Genomic DNA, 23,328 nt, shown 5'->3' with positions numbered 1-23,328 from the left:
ATTAAAAGGGGGGGGAAAACCATCCTTGGACATTAAAAGGGGGGAAAAACCATCCTGACTAAATGCCACACCTTAGGTCAAAATTAATTCAAAATGGGTCACAGATCTAAATGTAAAATATAAAACTATAAAACTTTTAGAAAACATAAGTGAAGGCTACCAAAATAGCTCAGTTGGGAGAGTGTTAGATTGAAGAAAGCATAAGTGAAAATCTTCATAACTGAGGTTAAGCAAAGAGGCCTTAGATTTAACACTAAAATTTATCATTATACATGATAAATTTGGCTTCATCAATATAAGAGTTTTATTCTGCAGAAAACTGTTAAGAAAATGAAAAGATAGTCTACAAAATAAATATGTCATGACTTGTATCTAGAATATATTCTTTTTTTTTTTTTTAAATATTTATTTATTTTTAGTTGGCGGACACAACATCTTTGTTGGTATGTGGTGCTGAGGATCGAACCCGGGCCGCACGCATGCCAGGCGAGCGCGCTACCGCTTGAGCCACATCCCCAGCCCTAGAATATATTCTTTTTTTAAAAAAAAAAAAATCCTAACCTTAATAAGAAAACAACTAGTAGCAACACCAAATGCTGGCAAGGGAGCAGAAACACTGAATCATTCACTCATTGTCAGTTGGAATGTAAAACAGTACAGACACTCAAAAAAACATTTGGCAGTTTCTTAGGAAGTTAAACTTACCATATGACCCAGCAATTGCTTTCCTAGGCGTATGCCCAAGAGAATTGAAAACATGTTCATACAAAAATGTGTACATAAGTGTTCATAGAATTATTCATAATAGTCAACAATTGAAAATGTTTCCAACATATGTCTGTCAACTGACGAACAAATACAGATAATGGTAACTCCATATAAAAAGGAATGATGAGCCAGGCGTGGTGGTGCACACCTGTAATGCGGCTTGGGAGGCTGACAGGAGTATGGCAAGTTCAAAGCCAGTCTCAGCAAACGCATGGCACTAAGCAACTCAGTGAGACCCTATCTCTAAATAAAATACAAAATGGGGCTGGGGATGTGGCTCAGTAGTCCAGTAGCTCAGTGATCCAGTGCCCCTGAGTTCAATCCGTGGTACCCCCCCAAAAAAAAACAAAGGAATGCTGTCAGGTACAGTGGAGCATGCCTATAATCCCAGTGACTCAGGAGACTGAGGAAGGAGGATTACAAATTCAAGGCCAGCAATTAAGCAAGGCCCTGTCCAAAAAAAAAAAAAAAAAACCAAAAAAACTGTAGCTGAGTGAAAAAGTGCCCCTTGGGTTTAATCCCTGTTACCAAAAATGAATAAAAAATGAAAAGGAATGCAATACAGATACATATTGCAACATGCATGAAGAACTCTTAAAACATGGTAAATTAAAAAAGCCAAATACAAGCAGGTTGCATTAGCACATGCCTGTAATCCCAACTACTGGAGAGGTTGAGGGGGAAGGATCACAAATTCAAGGCTGACATGGGTAAGACCTTGTCTTTAAAAGGACTGAGGATGTAGCTCAGTGGTATAGCACCCCTGGGCTCAATCTCCACCACCCCACCCCCAAAACAAACCAAGACACAAGGCCACATATTTGATTATTCCATTGATATAAATGTCCAGAATAGGTGAAACCATAATAACAGAAACAGGACATACAAATCAGGTAAGTGGATATTGATATAATGTGCCTGAAAACATCTAGTTATAATCAGCTTCATGGCTCTCAAACCCCATTTGGGCTCCTTTAACCTACATACTAAACTTAGCATTCCTTATCTCTCACTCCTACCTAATTGTTCTAACAAACTACAGGGGCAGAAACTGCATGGTAATTTCATCCAGAGAAAAGGTATGTAATGTTATTTAGTTGTGGGGAGGGTCTTGGAACAGAGAAAGGGGTCTGAGTCATTCCTGATTTAGTCCTTGATTCTAGTTCACCAAAACCCAAAGCCATTCCTTTTTCCTTACTGAAAACAGTAAGAGATAGGTATAAATAAGCCTGAAGTATCTAATCTGTTAACCTCAGTTTTGTTGAATGGAAGATCCATTATGAGGTGTACAAGATCATCTTTCTCCTCAAAATTCAGCTGATATTTCTTGAGCACCTTGCCCTGTGTCTGATCCTGGTACTATAGTAGGCCCTAGTGGGAAAAGTAAGCAACTAATATTGAGATATTGTAAAGATGCCTGGATCAGGAACTCCTGTTTTCAACAGAACATCCAACTTTGAAAGGGTCACCACTTAAACAATTTTTTTTTAAAAACTGGATCCTAGATGAAACTGATTTTTCCTACTTGCTAGACTGGCAAGAATTAACAGAAGTCTCCAAGGAGAAGAATTAACTAAAAAATATAGGCTGAAATTATAGGGATAAGCAGCAAATCCCCTTGTTTACACTGTAAACAGGAGATAAGCTTTAGACCAGTAGTGTACTTACATAGCTGAATCTGAGACTTAAAACAAATCCATAACCTCAGAAGACCTTATGAGCTTTACTCTTTTTTTTTAACTGTAAAATGTAAATATTTACCTTACATGGTTGTTATAAAGTATCCAGGTCTGAAAATAGGGTTGGGAGGACAAAGTATGATAGACTACCTGCTTCATTTCACTATGCAGATGACAAATTTTGAGGAAACTTTTGTCATCTGTATTTCTTCTCCACCTGGCAATCCAACTATTAAAATTTGAAAAATAATTTGTTATCTGTGAAAGCTTAGAGTAATATGTGATGGAAATGCAAGTTGCTTAAGTAGACGTTGGGAGACAATAAGAGGATATTGAGATGAGATAATCAATAGATACTATTAAATTTGTTCCATTGGGTATAAAATGTAAACCCCAAAGGCATACCCCCAGTGACCTACTTTCTCTAGCCACACCCTACCTACCTACCTACAGTTACTATCCAATTAATGCGTATCAGTGGATTAATCCAATGTTTAGTGTACAACTCTCATAACCTAATTATTTTACCTCTGAACATTATTGCATTGTCTTGCACATGAGCTAATTTTTTAAAGAAAGAATTTTTTAATATTTATTTTTTAGTTTTCAGTGGACACATCTTTATTTTATTTTTATGTGGTGCTGAGGATCAAACCCAGCACCCCGTGCATGCCAGGCAAGCGCGTTACGGCTTGAGCCACATCCCCAGCCCCTTGCACATGAGCTTTTGGGGGTCACCACATATCTAAACCATAACAACCTATGACAGTTTTTAGAAGAAAACAATCAAATCCAATGTCTAGGCATGCAAAATGGAAATGAGAGCCATTCTCTGGGAATGTTGGGAAGTAGGAGGGAAGGCAGTCAATAGAATCTATTTCTGAGTGAGCCTATCTATTGTATTCAACAAAAATTTCAAAGCAATTATTATAAATATGTTCAAGGAGTTAAAGAAAATACCAAATCTGTGAATGAATAGAAATCTCAATGAGAAATAGAAACTGAAAAATGGAAATTGAAGCTGGTCCTGGTGGCACACAGCTGTAATCTCTGCTTCTCAGGAGGCTGAGACAGAATCACAAGTTAGAGGCCAGTCTGAGCAATTTGGCAAGACCCTGCCTCAAAATAAAAGGGGGGGCGGGGTGTAGCTCAGCATGTAGCTTAGCATGCCTGAGGCCCTGGGTTTAGTCACAATGCTGCCAGAAAAAAAAAAAAAAAAAAAAAGGAAATTTAAAAGTTGAGAATCAGAGTAACTGAAATGTTTTTTAAAAACTAAATAGGCTCAACAATACATTGGAAAAGAAAGCAGATTGGCAAAAGAAACAGAAACCTCATTGTAGATCAATAGAAATCACCCAAGTTTAAGAAGAGGGAAGGATGGAATCCAATTGAAAAGAACCTCAGAGATGTGGGGAAATATGAAACAGCCCAAAATATGTGTTATCTGAGTCTTTGAGGGAGGGAGTTGGGTAGGTAGCAGAAAAGTTTATGAAGAAATAATGGCTGGAATTTTCTCAAATTCAATGGGAAAAAAATAACTTACCAATTAAGAAGTGCAACAGAGTCAAGATAAACACAAACAAAATAGTTCTGTGACTGTCCAGAGAAAAATGATACTCAACATGTAGGGAACAACAGTGCAATTAACACCTGATTTCTTATCAGAAACAGTAGAGATCAAAAGACTGACTTTTTTCAAATGATGGAAGAAAGAAACTTTCAGCTAAGAACTGTATGTATGCCAAAATTATCCTTCAAAAATAAGAACAAAATAAGGACATTTTCAAATACATAGAGAACTTTTATAGTAGAACTACACCACAAGAAACTTAAGCTGAAGGGAAATTATATCAAGTGGAAATTTATATCTACACAAAGGAATGAGTAGCACCAGAAATTATATCTATATAAAGAAAATAACAATTTTTGTTATTTTTTAATTTCTTTTAAAAGACAAGTAGCTTGAAAACAAATATACCATATATACATTTTAAAAAATTTTTTAGCCAGGTGTGGTAGAGCACACCTGTAATCCCAGCGGCCTGGGAGGCTGACAGGAGGAGTTCAAAGCCAACCTCAGCAAAAAGTGAGGCATTAAGCCAACTCAGTGAGACTCTGTCTCAAAATAAAATACAAAATAGGGCTGGGACGATGTGGCTCAGTGGCCAAATGCCCCTGAGTTGAATCCTCAGTACCTGCCCCCAAATTTATTTTTGGTACTTTGAGTATGAACCCAGGGACATTTTACAACTGAGCTACATCCCCAGCTCTATTTTATTTTGGGGGCAAGTTCTTACAAAGTTTCTGAGTGTCTCACTAAGTTGTTGAGTACTGGCCTTATATCCTCCCGATTCAGCCTTCCAGATCACTGGGATTACAGGCATACACTACCATGCTCAGCAGTAATACTTATTGAAGTTGACAATTTATATGGATATAATATAGACATAAGAGTATATAAAGCATATACAACAAAAATATAGGATGAGGCATGGGTAAATGGAACATTTTGTAAGGTTCTTGCCTTTTTACCTGAAGTAATTCAGTATTTTTTCTAAACATAAACTATAATTCCAAGAACAATCACACTTATTTATTCTAATTAGGCATATAGAACAGTAGAATGCATTTTGATTCATTGTACACAAATGGAGTACAACCTTTTACTTCTCTAGTTGTACACAATGAAGCGTCACCCCATATGTGAAGTCATATATGTACCTAGGGTAATGACATGAAACAAAAACAAAAGGGGAAATAGAGCCACAATCATTGTTGGAAATAGCACAACTGGATCTCCCCAAAATTAAAGAAGCTGAAGATCTGAAAAACAATGTCAACTACCATGGTAGTTGACATTGTTTTTCAGATTAATTGGTATTTGGAGAAGTAAGACCAACAAGGATAGAATACACTTTTTCCCCCAAGTACACAAAGAATATTGACCAAGGTGGGACCATGTGTTATGGAGAAGTCTCACTATGTTGGTGCACGCTTATAATCCCAGCAGCCCAGGATTACAAAACAGGAAGACTGCAAGCTCAAAGCCCGCCTCAGTAATTTAGCAAGATTCTAAGCAATTTGGTGAGGCCCTGTCTTTAAAAAATTAAAAAGGACTGGGGGTATGGCTCAGTGGTTAAGTATCCTTGGGTTCAGTCCCTGCTACCAAAACCAACAAACCAACCAACATTAAAATCATACAGAGTATGTTTTCTGACCACAATGAAAGTAACTTTGATAATAAAATGACTATACTTAAATTATGTAATGAAGAATAAACAGTATTTAAAGTGAAATTTTTAAATGCTAATGTTGGAAAAAGAAAATGGCTTAAAATCATGCTATAAGTGTCCACATTAGGAAGCTAGAAAAAAGAGCAAATTAAGTCCAAAGTAAATAGAAGGAGGGAAATAATAAAGATAGTAAATAAGAAACAAATGAAAAGCCTGGTTCTTTGAAGAGATCATTAAAACCGATAAACTCCTAGCTATGCTAATCAGGGACAAATTATATAGAAGATATAGGTTACCAATATTGGGAATAAAAAAATAGAACTTTAAAATGATGAGGGACAATTGTAGTTTTATTTCAATAAATTTGACAATTTAAATGAAATGGACAAATTCTTGGTAAAACACAAGTCACAGATTTAAGGAGGAATAGAAAATTTTAATTAGCCCTATGACTACTAAAGAAATCTAAATTCATAACCTCCCTACAAAGCAAAATCCAGGTACTGATAGCTTCACTGGTGAATGCTATCATACATTGAAGACAGATATGGTACCATTCTTAAACAGCCTTAAAAGAAGTGGTGGGAATAGTTCTCAATACATTTTATGAGGCCAGTTTTATTCCAATACCAAAACCAGAAAAAGAAATTATAAGGGGTCTGGGGTTGTGGCTCAGCAATAGAGTGCCCGCCTTGCACATGCAAGACCCTGGGCTCGATCCTCAGCACCAATAAAAATAAATGAATAAAATAAGGGTATTATGTCCAACTACAACTAAAAATATTTTTTAAAAAAAGAAAAGAAATTTTAAGGATAGAAAACTACAAATATTGCCCATAAACATTCAAAACTTCTTACAGCATTGGTACATTAAATCCCAATCATGGAAAAGAAATAATACATCATGACCATGGGAGTTTTCTCAGGATTCCAAGGTTAATTTAACATTAGAAAATTAATATAATTTTTGATACCGATCAATGTATTTTGGATAACAAAATGAAAAATTATGATGCAGAAAAAGCATTTGACAAAACATAATAGTCACCTCCAGTTAAAACTTGACAATTAGAAGTTTCTCAAACTGATGAAGAGCATCTGAAAACCCCACAGCTAACATTATACCTAATGATGAAAGTCTGAAATTCTTCTAAGTTCAAGAACAAAGCAAAAGTGCCCTCTCTTAATACTTTTGTTTCAATGTAAACCAAATGCCTTAGCCATTGCAAGAAGGAAAGGGGGAGAGAGCACATACAGATAGGAAAGGAAGAAGTACCACTTATTTACATATAATCTTATTGTTTATACAAAAAGCCCTATAGAATCCACCTAAAAAGTTTACTCAAACTTGTAGGTGAATTTAACAGGATCATAGGATACAGGGTTAATATGCATTAATCAATAGTATTTCCCTGTACTTTTAATAAACAGTGGAAAATGGAATAAAAAATGCATTTCTATTTTCAATATCATTAAATTCTTGGTAATAGTTTTTTATAGATGCAGTGGGGACATGAAAGAGAAAGGCATTAATCTGGGTCAAGAAGTAATCTGGGGCTGGGGCTCAGTGGCAGAGCACTTGCCTCGCATATGTGAGGCACTGGGTTCAATTCTCAGCACCACACATGAATAATTTTAGTTGTAGGTGGCCCTTTATTTATCTATTTTATAGATAGATAGAGATATATATAGATATGTAAGTAATCTAGAAGGATTTCATACACAGAGAGATCTATGCTGAGTCTTGAAAAAAATAAAAAGAAACTTCCAAACAAAGGGATAATTATCATTTCAGGTAAAAGAAAGATATAAATAAACATTATAAAGATTAAGATACTTGAGAAAGCTTGCCCATTTGGAGATCTGTAATAGTTCTGTATGATTTGATCCTATGATGAGAAAGAGTAGACAGGCTAGAGGTAAGTTTAGGTCTTATTATGAAGGCCCTTATGAACCTCACAAGTCTTTCACCTTTTTTCCTGTAGGTCAGTCAAGTGGATCTGTCAATGGGCTTTAAAAGGGAGAGACACATGTGATGCTGCATTTTAGCATTTGCTATGGATAAGAGTTCAGACCTTCAGTGGCCTTTCAGCTATTTAATTTCAGTTCAGATAGCCAGTTCAGAGTCTTCAAAGGCAGTGACGCAGGATGGCTGCTGCCTAGGAATGAGGCACTGGATTTCACTAAGCAGTCCTACTTTAGGATGAGGTACAGGCCAACTTCTCACTTGACCCACCCAGAACCTGGGATCTGTTTTGTTGCTGTTGACAGTAGTTAGAAGTAGCATGTGTTTTAGTCAGTCTTTTCATTGCTTTGACCAAAATGTCTGGCAAGAACAACTTAAAGAAAAGTTTATTTGGGCCTCATGGTTTCAGAGATCTCAGTCCATAAAGAGCCAACTCCATTGCTCTGGGCCCAAGGTGAGATAGAACCTCACCTTGGAAGGGTGTGACAGAGGGAAACTTCTCCTCTCATAGTCTCAAGAAAGCAGAGAAAAGTCAGGAATGAAGAAAGAACTGCAGGGAAGATGAATTCTTCCAGCACACACACACACCCCAGGGACTCACCTTTTCTAGCCACGCCCCATCTGCCTACAATTACACTAAAGCCAGCCCATTCAAAGTAGATAGATTGATTTGGTTACAGCTTTCATAATCTGATAATTTTACTCTGAATATTGCTGCATTAACACAGGATCTTTTGGGGAACCTCTCCTATCTAAACCATAACAACATGATGCCAGCACCAGGACCCTAATGTATTAATGGCAGTGGTCCTCAGTCAGGTGAGAAGACATCTGGAAACTAGACCAATATCATTTCAGGCTTTTGGCACAGAGGTGAATTAAAGTATATCTGGCTGGCATCATAAAGCTTTGTGAACTGGCTGATCAATTTGCTAGGGAATAGGAGCAGAGATAGATAATTATCCATTAATTAATCTAATTAAGGACCAGACTCAGGGCTGGGATTGTGGCTCAGGAGTAAAGCGCTCACCTAGCATGCACGAGGGGCCCCGAGTCCGATCCTCAGCAACACATAAAAATAAGTGAATGGAATAAAGGTATTGTGTCTTACTACAATTAAAAAAATATATATTTTTTTAAAAAGGACCAGACTTACATTATTTGTTTTACAACCCTTATTATATTATTTTCGGAATCTCTTTTTAAGTCAATTATTGAATAAAGGTGTACATTTCTAGATTCTCTAATAGGGAAAAGAGATCAGGATTTCAATGTCTGTCTCTGCCACTTCACTCTATAATCCTTAGGTAAATAGCTTAGTTCTTCTAACCTCTAGTTGTTACATCTGTATAATGGAGATAATATTGCCTACCTTATAGGGTCATAGTGAAAATTTAATATGTCTTGTGAAAGCACTTAATATATTCTCAACACATAGATCCTCTTAAAATAGCTTACTTTCTTGTTTGGCTTCTGTTGTAGGTTGTCCTAGGTATTTACTTTTCCAAACAATGGTTGCTTTCTATTTTGTGAAGGTTGGAATATCCCCTACTCCTCCCTGTCCTCCTTGGACCAGAAAATTTTCCTACGACACTCCCAGGTATATATATCTGGCATTTGAATAATTTAAGAAAGTATAGAAATTGACAACTTTGACACTGGCAAATGTTGAACAGCGGAAATAAACTAATGCTTATATTATACAAGATGTGTGAATTATCAGTGAAGCAAGAAGGTAAAATAATATTCATCCTTAAGAGCTGAAACTTAAGTCTTCTGAGGTAAAGGTGAGAGTCCCTTCTTTAATGCTTCTTTTCTCACAATCCTTCAACAGGATTTCATTGACTTAACTAGAGAAACCAGACCAAGGGCAAAGGATCGAAATGGACTCTGTGTGATTGACCTGACAAGAAATGAGGAAGAAAATCGACCTATTGCCACTCTTGATTTGACCTTAGAACCTGTCACTGCCTCCCAAAAGGAGCCAGCCAGTCTTCAGACAGGTGCCAGCCTCTCCAACAAAGAGGTGATAGAAAGCCGGGTGGACAGAAGCTCTCGGCCTACAGCACAGAGAATCATTAACAGTGTTCCTGTAGATTTGGACCTGTTGGAAGAAACCACATTTGAAGGTCCTCAACCCCCTACATCCATCAGTCAGGACTCTGTTTATCCAGCAGAGCCAAATTGTAGCTCAACCACATTCAAAGGTGACCTCGGCTTCTTAGCAAGCCTACAGCTGTCCTCAGATGTTAGCTCTTTCTCCCCAACAAGCAATAATGGTAGCAGCAGCAATCATAGGCCACTCTTGCCATGCCTGCAGCAAGATGTACCTTGCCCACCTCGAGCCTTGCCATGCCTACTTCAAACTTCACCATGTCCACCACGAGCCTCCTCCTGCCCACCACGAGCCTTGTCATGCCCATCACAGACCACGCAGTGTCAACTACAAACTTTGCCTCATCCACCTCGAGAAGTGCCATGCCCTCCTGAAGATGTCCGATGCCCTCAGTGGAGTATGCCAAGCCCACCTCAAGAGCCATCATGGCATCCTCAACGCCCACCAAGCCCACCTCAAGACTCTCTGAGCCTACTACAAGATGTACCAGGTCCACCTCAAAAGCTCTTCTATCCCCAAGACATGGCACACCTGCAAGGCATTCCAAAGTCACTGCAAGACATGCCACAGTCAATAGGAGATGTACCACAGTCACCAGGAAATGTGCCATTGTCACTAGGAAATGTACCACAGTCTTCAGGCAAAATGTCACAGTCACCAGGAGGTGTGATTGGTGATATACCACCATTGGGAGATATACCACACTTACCAGATGTGCTGCGCTCACCTGGTGACATGCCATGCTCACCAGGAGACTTGCTTAATTTACCAGAAGACAGGCCTGACTCTCCCCAGAATGATGTACAGAATTGTGATGCTCCTATGGATATCTCAGCTCCATCCTCTCCAAGCTGCTCCCCCAGCCCACAGTCTCCACAGTCTGAAACTTCCTTAGAGAAAGTTCCTTGGCTTTCTGTCATGGAAACACCAGCCAGAAAAGAGCTATCACTATCAGAGCCTGCCAACTCAGGGTCTACCCAGGTACAAGCACGAACACTGCAAGGTGGGCTATACAACAAACCCTGCCTGCACAGACTGAAGTACTTCTTACGACCTCCAGTACATCACCTCTTCTTCCAGACACTAATACCTGATAAAGACACACGAGAGGTGAGCTAACACATCTTCTCCGGGATTGAGTGTCCTTTCTATAGGCCTTGGATAAAATTTCTATAACTGGAATTCATGCATGAGAGGACAGATGAAGTATAAATGAAATTTTTATCTTTCACATTCTGTATAGAGTCAGATCTGGGTTCGAATTTCAGTCCTACACTTAAAAACCAGCACTGTACAAATTGTTTTACCTTTGTTGATCATAGCTTTCCTATCTGTAAAATGGAGGTAAAAACATACCTCAGAAGGTCACTGAATGAAAAGTGCTTGTTAGTGTCTGATTCATCATGGGCTTCATCAAATTCTTATTTTCAATTCCTTTACCTCTATCTTCCTGACACTCTCATTACAGCTTCTATATCACAGAGAATAATACTCTCTCATCATTTTAATGCCTATAAAATTATTACTCCAAATTTAGAGTAGAAATTCAGTTTTAAGGCTTTAGTGGGAATGCTACTTCTCATTGGTCTTCATTAATATATGAGAAAAAAGCTAGATATATAAGGGGGAGAAAATGAGACTAAGTCCCACATTATTAAGCCTTTCAAGCTTGGGTGTTTTTATTATTTTCCACAACTCCCATCCCCAACATTAAGAAGACTGGCTTGAAGTAGTTCAAAAAGTGAAAAGGCTCACTCTCCTTCAGGGAGGAGTGATCAACTTATCAGGTGCCAGAAGTTGACATTTATGTCTTCTCCTTCTGAATGACTATGTACTAGGTCATTCTCTTTTCTCCTGCAAGTTTGCTTCAGGTTGGTGAAACATCTGTCCATTATCAGGAGCATCCTTGGGCTGGGTACAGTGGCACATGTCTGTAATCCCAGCTGCTCAGGAGGTTAAGCCAGAAGAATCATAAGTCTGAGGCCAGCCCCTCCAATTTAACAAGACCCTGTCTCAAAATAAAATGGAGCCAGGCATGGTGGCACTTACCTGTAATCTCAGCAAAGCACTAAGCAACTTAGCAAGACTCCATCTCAAATTTTAAAAATAAAAAGGGCTGGGAATGTAGCCCCTGGATTCAGTCCCCAGTGCCAGTAAATAAATAAATATGGCTGAGAATATAGCTCAGTGATAGAGTTCTCCTGGGTTTAATCACCAGTACTGAAGAAGGAAAACAATAAGAGCACCTTTGGGTGACTTGAGAGTTTGTAAGTTTCCATAGTCAAGGTTGTAGTACTCTTGAGTTGCTGCACCGATATAGAAGCTGTCCCTCTTTTGTGTTCGCATAGTTCAGATTATGAGTTGGCAATTCAACTAGATAAAGTAGATTTTTCTCCTTCATCCTTATTTTCTTACCTTCTTCAGGAATTCAGCCATCTGGAACATATCTATAAATCTTTTCTATCTCTCTTTCAATTTCTTTGGTGCTTTCAATAAATATTTCTTCACTGGGGAGCTTTCCTCCCAGAACTTCTTTATTCCCTACCTCTGCCACCTGTTAGCCATTTCCCTTGATTCCTCCAAGTCTCTTTTTGTTTAACTCTAAAATAAGAATTGTATCATAAAGTTATTTTGTCTTAAAAGTAAACACATATAACACCTTTCAGAGCTTATGGTAGTGCCTTACAAATACTTTTTTCAGAGCTAGGGATATAACTGAGTTTAGAATATGGCCTAGTTACTGTGCATGAGGCTCTGGGTTCAATTCCCAGCATCACCACCCCAAAAACAAAAAAATTATTTCCTTTAAGAAAAATTTGAGGGCTGGGGTTGTGGCTCAGTGGTAGAGCTCTCACCTAGCATGTGTGAGGTACTGGGCTCAATCCTCAGCACCACATAAATAAATCAATAAAGGTATTGTGTTCATCTACAACTAAAAAAATACTTAAAAGGAAAGAAAGAAATAATTTGTAGACATCAAAACAACATGTAAAGATTTGTTTGTAGATGTCCCTAATTTTAGCAAAAAACAAAAACCTGATACAGATTCAAGATTATAAAGTGTATCCCATGTAAAATCAGTCATCAAAATAAAATTTTTCTCTTCTTTTTCTCCAATTTTTATTGCATACCTTATACATTAATGGTCTCTCATCAGAGCTCAGGGAACCTGCAGGGTGATTTGAGACATCAGGAAAGTCAACTGGTCTTCTCTTGTCCCTGATTTTCTGGAGAGGCAATTCCAGCCTTTACTGTTTTATTGTATTAGCCTATACTGTCAGATTTTTGTTGGTTAGCTGTTTTAAACTTAATTTTTATTTTCTGATTTTAAACATAATGTTTGTTGTCAGGCACAGTGTCACATGCCTGTAATCCCAGCAACACGGGAGGCTGAGGCAGGCAGTTTGCAAGTTCAAAGGCAACCTTAGCAACTTAGCAAAACCCTGCCTCAAAATAAAAAATAAAAATGGCTGGGGCTGGGACTGGGGTTGAAGCTCAGTGGTAGAGCACTTTCCTAGGATGTGTGAGGCACGGGGTTCAATTCTCAGAAGCACATAAAAATGAAATAAAAGTCCATCAACAACTAAAAAAAAGTATTTAAAAAAAATGATTGGGGGGCTCGGGATGTGGCTCAAGTGGTAGTGCGTTCACCTGGCATGAGTGAGGCACTGGGTTTGATCCTCAGCCTCACATAAAAGAAAATAAAGATATTGTGTATCCACCCAAAACTAAAAAATAAATTTAAAGAAAAATGATTAGGTTTGTGGCTCAGTGGTTAAGCGCCCCTGGATTCAATCCCTGTTTTCAAAATAAATAAATAAATAAAATTTTTAAAATGCTTATCATAAAATATTTAAAAATTACTCGGGGTTGGGGTTGTGGCTCAGCAGTAGAGCATTTGCCTATCATGGGTGATGCCCTGGGTTTGATCCTCAGCACCACATAAAAATAAATAAATAAAATAAAGGTATTGTGTCCAACTCAACTAAAAATTTAAAAATAACAATAATTACTCATGCTATCAGCAGTTATTATTTTGAATAATTTGGTATATTTCCTTCCCAGTTGTCTTTTCATACATAACCATTTTTTATTTTTTTAATAATTGAGGTTTTAGCATATATTTATTTACTTTTATTGTTGTTGTTGCTTATAAAATGCAAGGGTTAAGACAGTGGCTTTGGGGTTATGCCACTATGTTTGAAACTAGCTTCTGCCATTTGTTGCATAATAAATATTTGCCCTCTAAATATGTTTCTTTTCTTTGTTAGTTAAATAGGATCAATAATAGTACATATTTCTTAGGGTTGTTGAAAGAACTAAGGATAATTTAGATGTTCAAAAAGTTTTATTAATGTTATTATTCTCATATTAAGTCAACTTTAATTTTTTCCTTCAAAATTATAAAACTAATAAGTGCCTACTATGGAAAAATTGAAAAATACAGAATAGATTCTAGAGGAAAAAAATCACCCTAAGTCCACCACCCAGCTAATTAAACACACACACACACACACACACACACACACACACACACACACACACACACTTTTCACATATTCTCTCCCAATCTACATACATGTTTTAGGGGGACAAAGCATCAATATTTACCATTGTCTCAAAAAATGAAATTTTTCTCCTAACAACAAAATATATTTAAATTCTCTTCTGTATCTATTTCACTATCTGATATAGCATTACAGTTGCCCGAAATCTCTTGTCACCCTTAACCCAAAATTAACTAAGGCTAGTTCTTGACTCTTGTATTTTCTTTCTATGCTATATTTTAATATAAATTAAGTCATGCTGTATATAGCATTTATAATTCCTTTCTTTTAATTTTATATAAGCTTTTCCCCAAGGTCATTAAGAGTTTTTTTCAACTATCTTTTTTTAATTATTATTAGTTGTTGATGGACCTTTATTTTATTTGTTTATATGTGGTACTGAGAATTGAACCCAGTGCCTCATACATGCAAGGCAAGTACTCTACCACTGAGCCATAACCCCAGCCCAAGAGTTTTTTAGATAATGTCTTTTTTTTCTTTTGAAATTATGAAATATTTCAAATACATGGGAAACTTTGTCTCTTCAACCAGTTCCAGAATCTCTTTTATGTACTGTAGAAACCTATCCTAATTTCTTTCTTTTTATCTCAACAGAGCAAGGGTCAAAAGTTAGAACCCATCCCTCCTCGAAGACTAAGAATGGTAATAAACACCATTGAAGAAAACTTCCCCCTGGGGACTGTGCAGTTTTTGATGGACTTCGTATCACCCCAGCATTACCCACCTGGAGATATTGTGGCTCATATTATCCAGAAAATCCTGCTCAGTGGCTCTGAGACTGTGGATGTCCTCAAGGAGGCCTACATGCTTCTCATGAAAATTCAACAGTATGAACCATAACAGTTGACTGTTTGGGGGAATTTGGACCCAGCACAGCTTTCTGTTGCCTTAACTTTATTCAGCTAACTCTTAGGGAGGGTTTCAGTTTCTTTTGCTTTTTTGGGTGGTGGGAGGTGGAGGGGGACTGGAACCTAGGGGCACTCCACCACTGAGCTATATCCCCAGCCCTTTTTATTTTCTTTTGAGACAGTCTCACTAAGTTGCCAAAACTGTCCTCAAACTTCTGATCCTCCTACCTCAGCCTCCTTCATTACTGGGATTATAGGCATGTACCATCATATCCAGCTAGAAGGCTTCTTAATATATTAGTGTTATTTTAATTGCAAGTCACAGGAAAACCAATCAAAAGTGGCTTTAACAGCTGCTATAAGAGAATTTAATGATTTGTGTACTAGAAACGGAATAAGATGTGAGTTCATTCTGTGTTAAGAAATGGTTACCACAGTCTGTTTTTCAGTTCTGCTTTTATTTTCAGGCTCCACATGTTAGTCATCAACGTCAGGCACTCACAGTAGGAGAGTCCACTTCCCTGATAGTCACATGAGAATTCTGAAATTGAGTTTTGTATGATTTAATTGGCCTAATATGAAACATGAACTCATCTTTAAAAAAATCACTGTGAATTAAGGGGTAGAGTATCATGATTCACTCAAAACTAACATGTTTTATCCTGGGGTCCTGGTAGGTAAAGCTAATTAGCTAAGAGTATAAAGAGCTGGTTTCCTTAAGATATAATTCCCAAAAGTGATGGATAATGGGTACCAAAAACCAATGAAGTTCTACTACATTCAGACTGACATAGTGATGTACCAGAGGGTAGACCTGACCACTGAGGATGAGGAGGCTTTTTCTTCTGTCCTCTTCAGATCCTATTTCTTCTTCTTCTATATTCTCCATAATTCTAATTGATGTCATTTGACTTTCAGGCTGCATCCAGCCAATGCTAAGACAGTGGAGTGGGACTGGAAACTGCTCACGTATGTCATGGAAGAAGAGGTAACATAATAATTATGAAGGTGCATCTTTTCAGAGGAAGTTTTTACTACAAAGAAAGTTCTACCCCTGCCAAACAATTACGACTAAAATTGGTGCTGTTTTCCAATTCAAATATGAATAGATTCACTCTCCTTTTTGAGATCCCATTTAAAATATTATTAAGTATGCTGGCATGGAAGCACATGCTTATAGTTCCAGCTACTTAAGAGCCTAAGGTGTGAGCATCACTCAAGCCCACAGGTTTTAGGGCAACATAGTAAGACACCATCTCAAAAACAAACTGTTAATAAATAGGTGTTGGGGCTGTAGCTCAGTGGTAGAGCCCTTGCCTCGCACATGTGAGGCACTGGGTTCGATCCTCCAACACCACATATAAATAAATAAATATTGTGTCCATGTACATTTAAAAAAAATTTTTTTAAATGCTAACAAATGTAGAAAGTTATAAATCCATTGTTATACATGGGAGAACAACATATGTGAATAAAAATTTGGAAGATCTAAAGAAAATATAGGAATGGTAACTAATGAAGAAAAAGAAAGCCAGCTGGGTAGAGAAAGCTAGAAATACATGCAGGAGAGACAGTAGCCACAAAGGGAAGAAATCTTCTCTTTTGAGCACGAGAGAAGTTTTATTAGATTCAGAAACACAATATATATAGCAAAAGATGTGAGTCAGATATGGGTTGTAAATGTGTATCTGTTGAAAATTTTTAGAGGGAGCAGTCAACCTCCCCATTGTTTAGCAGAGAAAGTTCAAAAGCCAGGTTATCTATCTTTCAGGTAAAAAGTCAGAAAATTCCTTACCTGAAAGTAATGAGCCATCTACAATAAACAAAGACTTCTAATTGGTAAGCTGAAAAAAGGTGTTCCACATTCTGACTTTTAGAGGGTCCCAAAATTAGCTGCCAGAGCTTTGTCTGCTTGCCCTAAAGCAATTAGATAAAACAAATGATTTTCAACTTTGAATTAAATAAAAACTCTATTCTTAAGAGGCCACCTATGGGTGTGCATCCAAGAAATGAGGGAGTACCCAAAAAAGAGGGAGACATGGAGTCCAAAGAATAGTAGATTGAATCCAAAAGAGTATTGAAGAGAATTTTCCAAATTAGCAGTGAATAGCAGACCAAGGCGGCAGTTACTCCAGGTTAGAGTGAAGTGACAGAGAGAGGGCTTTAAGAAAGAATGGTCTGAGAGACATCAGTAAAATGGCTTAAGTAAGAAGCTCCAGGTCCTTGTTCTTCAGTGGAGACACTGAGTTAACAATATATGGACCAGAAGACCTGTATGAGAACTCTAGAGGCCAGAATACCTGCAGTGCCCAAACTAAAGTAAAACCAAGAAGATATTCCATCAAAAGAGATAGGAAAGTCTGTGGTACTTTGTATGTCCATGCCCTGTCCCCTACCCAGCACAGCAAGCCACAACCAGAAAGAAGTTTCCCATGGCCTCTCTCTTGGGACAGAAATGAAAGAGTGTACTATGCATCCGTTATGCTAGTTTTTTGGGGACTGCCCAAGGAACTAATTTCCATCTTGCCAGATTCAGCACTAATATGAACAGTAGCATAGCTTGGAAGCTGCTGAAAATAGAGGCAAGCACTGAAATATATTAGAATTGCAGAGTCTACAGTTTCACAGGCAGATTCCAAGGGATGCAGGAAATTACAAGCTCTTGAAAGAAACAAGGGGCAAGCCACTTGAGAAATTAAAAGATCAGTACATGCATAATCCCAAAGCAAAGACATCATAAAAAAAGATGTGAGATCCAGAACTTCATCGAGCCAGGCTGATTGGTGAAAGTCTTCTTCTACAGAAACCCAATCTAAACTAGACTGGAAAAGGTAGTTATTATTTCAGATGCCTAAATCTCAACAAAAGGTCACAGGAAGAGCTGGTTCTCCAAAAAGATGGACAAAATAGACAAACCCTTAGGTAGACTAAGAAAAAAAGAGAAGACATAAAATCAGAGATGAAAAGGGACACATTACAGCTGACACCACAGAAACACAAAAGATCATGAGAGATTACTACAAACCAACCACTGTGTGCCAGCAAATTTGATAACTTAGAAGAAATGGATAAATTTTGATAATTTAGAATAAATGGACATAAACACATTAAGAAGACCACATCATGAAGAAATAGGAAAATACCACTTATTAGATTGGCTACTCTAAAATTTTTAAAGAGGAAAATAACTGTTGTTAAGGATAATGGAGAAATTGGAATCTCTGTGCACTCTTAAAGGAATTGTGAAATGGTACAATTGCTATGGAAAACCTCCTCAAAAAATTAATAGAATTACCATGTGATCCAGCAATCCCAATTTAAGTTATATATGAAAACAAATTGAAAGCAAGTTCTCAAAGAAATACGTATAACCCATGTGCAGAAGCAGCATAATTTACAATAACCAAGAAGAAACAACCCCAGGATCTATCAATGGGTGAGTCTATAAACAAAATGTGGTTTAATCATCCAATGGAATGTTAATTCTTTCTTAAAAAGGAAGGAAATCTTGTCACATTGTAAAGCATGGATGAAACTTTAGGACACTATGCTAAGTTAAATATACCAGTCACTAAAGGACAAATACTATGTGATTCCACTTAAATGGGGTATCAAAAATTCAATGAAACAGAAAATAGAATGATAGTTACCAGGGACTGTGGAGAGTAAGAAACAGGAAGTTATTGTTTAATGAATGTAGAGTTTCAGTGTTGCAAGATGAAAACTTCTAGAGATCTTTTGCACAACTTATGAATATACTTAATACTATGTGCATTTAAAATGGCTGATAGAAATTTAATATGTGTATTTACCACACTTTTAAAAATTATGAGAAAACAATAACAAACATTAGCAAAAATATGGAGAATAGTAAATCTCATCCATTGCTGGTGCAAAATATAAATGGTACAACCACTTTGGAAAACAGTTTGGCAGTTTCTTTAAAAAGTTAAACATAAATTTATCATGCAGTCTATATATTCAGCTTCTAGATACAGACCTAAAAAATCTGGAAACGTCAAGAGACGACTTACATGTGAATATTAATAGAAACATTACTTATAATAGCCAAAAAATGTCTACCTACTTGTGAATAGGTAAACAAAATGCACTGTATACATACAGTGAAATATTATTTGGCAATAAAAAGGAATTAATAATATAGATAAATTATGGGTGAACCTCAGAAAACATTAAGCTAAATAAAAGAAACCACACCAAAAAAAAATCATATATTGTGTGATTCTGTATATATGGAATGTCTAGAAAAGGCAAATCTAGAGAGGAATGGGAATTAGCTGCATTAATTAATTCATTCATTCACAAGGGATCTTCTTAGGGTTGAAATGTTCTTTAAAAAACGTGATTTGTTTTTTTTAGTATAGTATATGGATTTCCAGTGTAGTAATTAATTTTAACATAGTCCTGACACTGTAAACTCTAATTATAACATTGAAAATCAATTTAGATACAAAACATAGGAGAGATTTTTATTAGCCTTTATTATATAAAGTGAAAAGTGCAGAAGACAAAGATTGGGAGATGAAAGGGACATGATCTCTGCAGATTGTCCTTATCTTCCAAAGTGGAGAATCAGGAAATAATGCCTAGATATGATGAAGAATAGTTATTTCTGGAAGATAAGAGTTGGAAGTTTTGCATGAGTGAGTCAGACTTTATGTAGCATAGTATAATTCAGTAGATCATGTTTAATGTTAAGAAATAGCAAAAGCCTATTTCTTCAGAGATATATAGGGTGACTTTCAGAGAGAACTGGTATGGTAGAGAGTATTATCAATACAAGACTTTCTTTTATTGCAGATTTAACACAAGTACTTGGTTTTTTTGTGTGTTTGGTACTGGTAATTGAACCCAGGTGTGTTTTACCATGAAACTACATCAGTTTTGTTTTTGTTTTTGTCTTTGTTTTTGTTTTTGAGATAGTCTCATTAAGTTAAACCTGGGCTAGCTTTGAACTTGCCCTTCCCCTTCCTCTTAGCTTCCAGAATAGCTGAGATTATAGGTATACATTGCACCCAATCTACGTGGGTTAAGACAATTTTTTTTGCATCAGTTATTAAGGATCAGAGAAAAATATACACATTTGGAAGGCAACGATATCATCACTTCCTCCTCAAAAGTAATATATACTTTTTTTTAATATGTACTGATATATACTTAGTATTGTCATCCTGGTTTCTGATAACTGAACCATACTGTGGAAGGGAATACACCCTGAAATTTGAAAGTTCTCACATATCCCAGAAACATTTGGTACCTTTTGAGCTCCTGAGCTCCTAGCACTTGTTTCCCAGTAAATGGAAGCCAACAAATTGTACATGCCTGCTTGCTATGTGTCAGGTATCAACACTGTCTTTGGTAAGTTAGAATTATACCCAACAAAGACACTCAGACTCCAAACAGGTAAGTTAAATCAGGCATGAAGCTACCTTTAAAGCAAATAACAGCAACAAAACATAAGGTCTCTGTGCCACCAAAGCCCATATTCTTTGCCTGTGTCAGTTAGGATCATTTTACCTATGACAGGATTCTCTGTGACAATTGGGACTTGCTTAGACAATAAGAGTATGCATCAGCTCATGGTACTGCAAGTTCAGTAGTAGGGTGGACGTCTTGGTTGTTTGATCTAGCAGCTCAGCATTTATTAAAAAAACAGTTTCTCTCCTGTGATCTGCAAGCCAGTTTTTAATTTATCCTTGGGCTGATAAAGTCCAGTGAGTAAGAGAGAGACTTGACTTCTCATGGCAGTCTTAAAAATCAAAACATCTACAATTCTGACAACTCTAGACCTCCAATTGCAACTTAGACATTAGGAAATTATCCACAGGTGTCTAGATCCTTTGAACAGATAAATCGTTTTTAATCCCTAAAACAAAATAAAATGGTTTCTAAGACCTTACAGAGTATGATTCTTTTAGCAGCTGTCCTATTTTTTCCTTTTTTGCCATGATTACCTGTTCTCTCCCGTATCCTTTTTTTTGGCACCAGGACTGAACCCAGGGGCACATAACCACTGAGCTGCCTCCCCAACCCATTTTAATTTTTTTTTTTAATTTAGAGACAGTCTTGCTAAATTGTTGAGACTGGCTTTGAACTCTCTTTTGTTGTTGTTGGTGGTGGTGGTGGTGCTGGGAATTGAACTCAGGGCCTCATGCACACATGGAAAGCACTCTACCACCTGAGCTGTATCCTCAGCCCTGGCTTTGAACTCTCAATCCTCCTGCCTTAATCTCCTAAGCTTCTGGGATTTCAGGTGGGCACTACTGCACCTGGCCAAAAAAACCTTTCTTTTAGGTACACACTTGTTAACTCATGACCTTTTCTTAGGCGTAGTGCGTATGACATCTTACTGCCATCCAAGAAACTGAAAAGAAAGACCGACTTCTCATTCCTTGTCCTACAGGGTCAAACACTGCCTGGGCGAGTCCTTTTCCTGCGTTATGTAGTACAGACCCTAGAAGATGACTTTCAGCAGATCCTGAGGAGACAGCGGCAGCACCTACAGCAATCTATTGCAAACACTGTGCTATCCTGTGACAAGCAGCCCCACAATGTCAGGTAATCAGCCACCATAGCCATGGGAAGACAAGATGTAAGGGGCTATAGGTGGGTAGCACAGTATCTGTTGGGTGAGATTTTATGGTCACTAGATACCCTAACGGGGATCATTATTATATAGATAAACCCTCCCTGCACCAATAATGTGGCAAGTGCCATGACTCTTAAGACTATCAGACTTCTATTGGTGTAATTATTTTAGTATGGTTCAAACACCTTGTGAAATCCAGGGGGGAACCTTCATGTTTTTGATTTTTATTTCCATCCTTCAGTGAATTCAGTATTAATTTCATTTGTCACTAACTAGTTTTAGAAAAGTAATATGACAGTAGATCATTTGGCTGACAACAAGTTCAATAGGAAGCATGTGTGTGTGTGTGTGTATGTGTGTGTGTGTGTTTTCAGTTCAATAGAAAGCAAATGTGTGTATGTTTTGGGGATTGAACCCGAGGATGCTCTACTACGGAACTATATTCCCAGCACGTTTTGATTTTTTATTTTGAAACAGGGTCTTACTGGGTTGTCCAGGCTGGCCTCAAACTTGCAATCCTCCTGCCTTAGCCTCCCAAGTCACTGGGATTACAACATGTGGAGTCTTTTTTTTTTTTTTTTTTTTTCTTTGTAGAGCTTCTGGAAGCTGCAGAATATAAAATTACTGTATGTTAATATTAAATAGAAAAAATATTTCTAGGTTAGGGATCTTAGGCTAGAACTTAATCTTTGTGCATATGAGAAGTCAACCTCAAATTCTTTGCCAACTAGGTCTCAGTCTCCCTTTAAGATTCATATTGGAAGTCTCCCATACTGGAGATTAAACCCAGAAGATCTTTACCACTGACCTACATCCCTGGATTTCTGGGGGTTGTCGTTGTTTTTGTTTTTGGGTTTGGTTTGGTGTTTTGTTTTTTAGACAAGGTCTCACTAAATTGTCCAGGTTGTCCTCAAACTTGGAGTCCTCCTGCCTCAGCCTCCTGAGATTACCAAGTAGGCACTATTGTGCCAGGTCATCAGCTTCTTCTTTGTGAAGATCTGATTTGAAACATTTTGACCTTTTCAATCTGTATTGGTTGTCCTCTTTGCCAGTATTGATCATAAACTTGAGTATTCCTTTTAACTCTTTTCAATCTTGGATCTTTGTTTGCCCTGTGTCTTTTTCTTTCTTGGTTTACTCCCTTGTTAGATTTGCTTGTTTATTTGTATGTTTGTTTAGGATAGGGTCTCACTGTCACCCAGGCTGGCCTCAAACTTCTGGGCTCAAATAGTCCTCCAGCCTCAACTTCCAAAGTCGATGCAATTACAGGCATGTGTCAAACACCTCCAGCTAACTCCCTTCATTTGATGAATCAGTCTAGAGCTTCCAAAGAAAATTATATGGGAAGAAAAGTTTTTGAGATCTTGTATATCTAAAACATTTTTTCACACATATTGATTGATAACTAGGCTGAATTTAAAAATCTAGGTAGAAATAACTATGTCCTCTTGCTTCCAAAATTGCTATTAAGAAGTCATGAGCTATTTTGATTAGTGATTCTTCATGTGTATCATTGTTTTTTCCTCTGGAAGTTGTAGAG

At 37.3% G+C, this 23,328-nt stretch overlaps 1 protein-coding gene across 2 annotated transcripts in view; it reads left to right on the top strand.

Moving 5' to 3' along the window:
* Positions 1–23,328, top strand: part of Simc1 (SUMO interacting motifs containing 1) — an 80,827-nt gene that overhangs the window by 37,768 nt on the left and 19,731 nt on the right. Inside the window, exons 2-5 of one of the 2 annotated variants that reach the window (XM_005333216.5) lie at positions 9,481–10,872; positions 14,925–15,157; positions 16,097–16,166; positions 21,603–21,757. In XM_005333216.5, coding sequence (XP_005333273.2) covers positions 9,481–10,872; positions 14,925–15,157; positions 16,097–16,166; positions 21,603–21,757 — 1,850 coding nt within the window. The remainder of the gene's footprint in view (positions 1–9,480; positions 10,873–14,924; positions 15,158–16,096; positions 16,167–21,602; positions 21,758–23,328) is intronic. The other variant, XM_021731563.3, reaches the window with a different exon arrangement.

Source organism: Ictidomys tridecemlineatus, chromosome 1 (genome assembly GCF_052094955.1).
Source record: "Ictidomys tridecemlineatus isolate mIctTri1 chromosome 1, mIctTri1.hap1, whole genome shotgun sequence".
Classification (NCBI taxonomy): Eukaryota; Metazoa; Chordata; class Mammalia; order Rodentia; family Sciuridae; genus Ictidomys; species Ictidomys tridecemlineatus.
The sequence above is the reverse complement of the archived record's forward strand: the minus strand, read 5'-3'. Positions and strand labels throughout refer to the sequence as shown.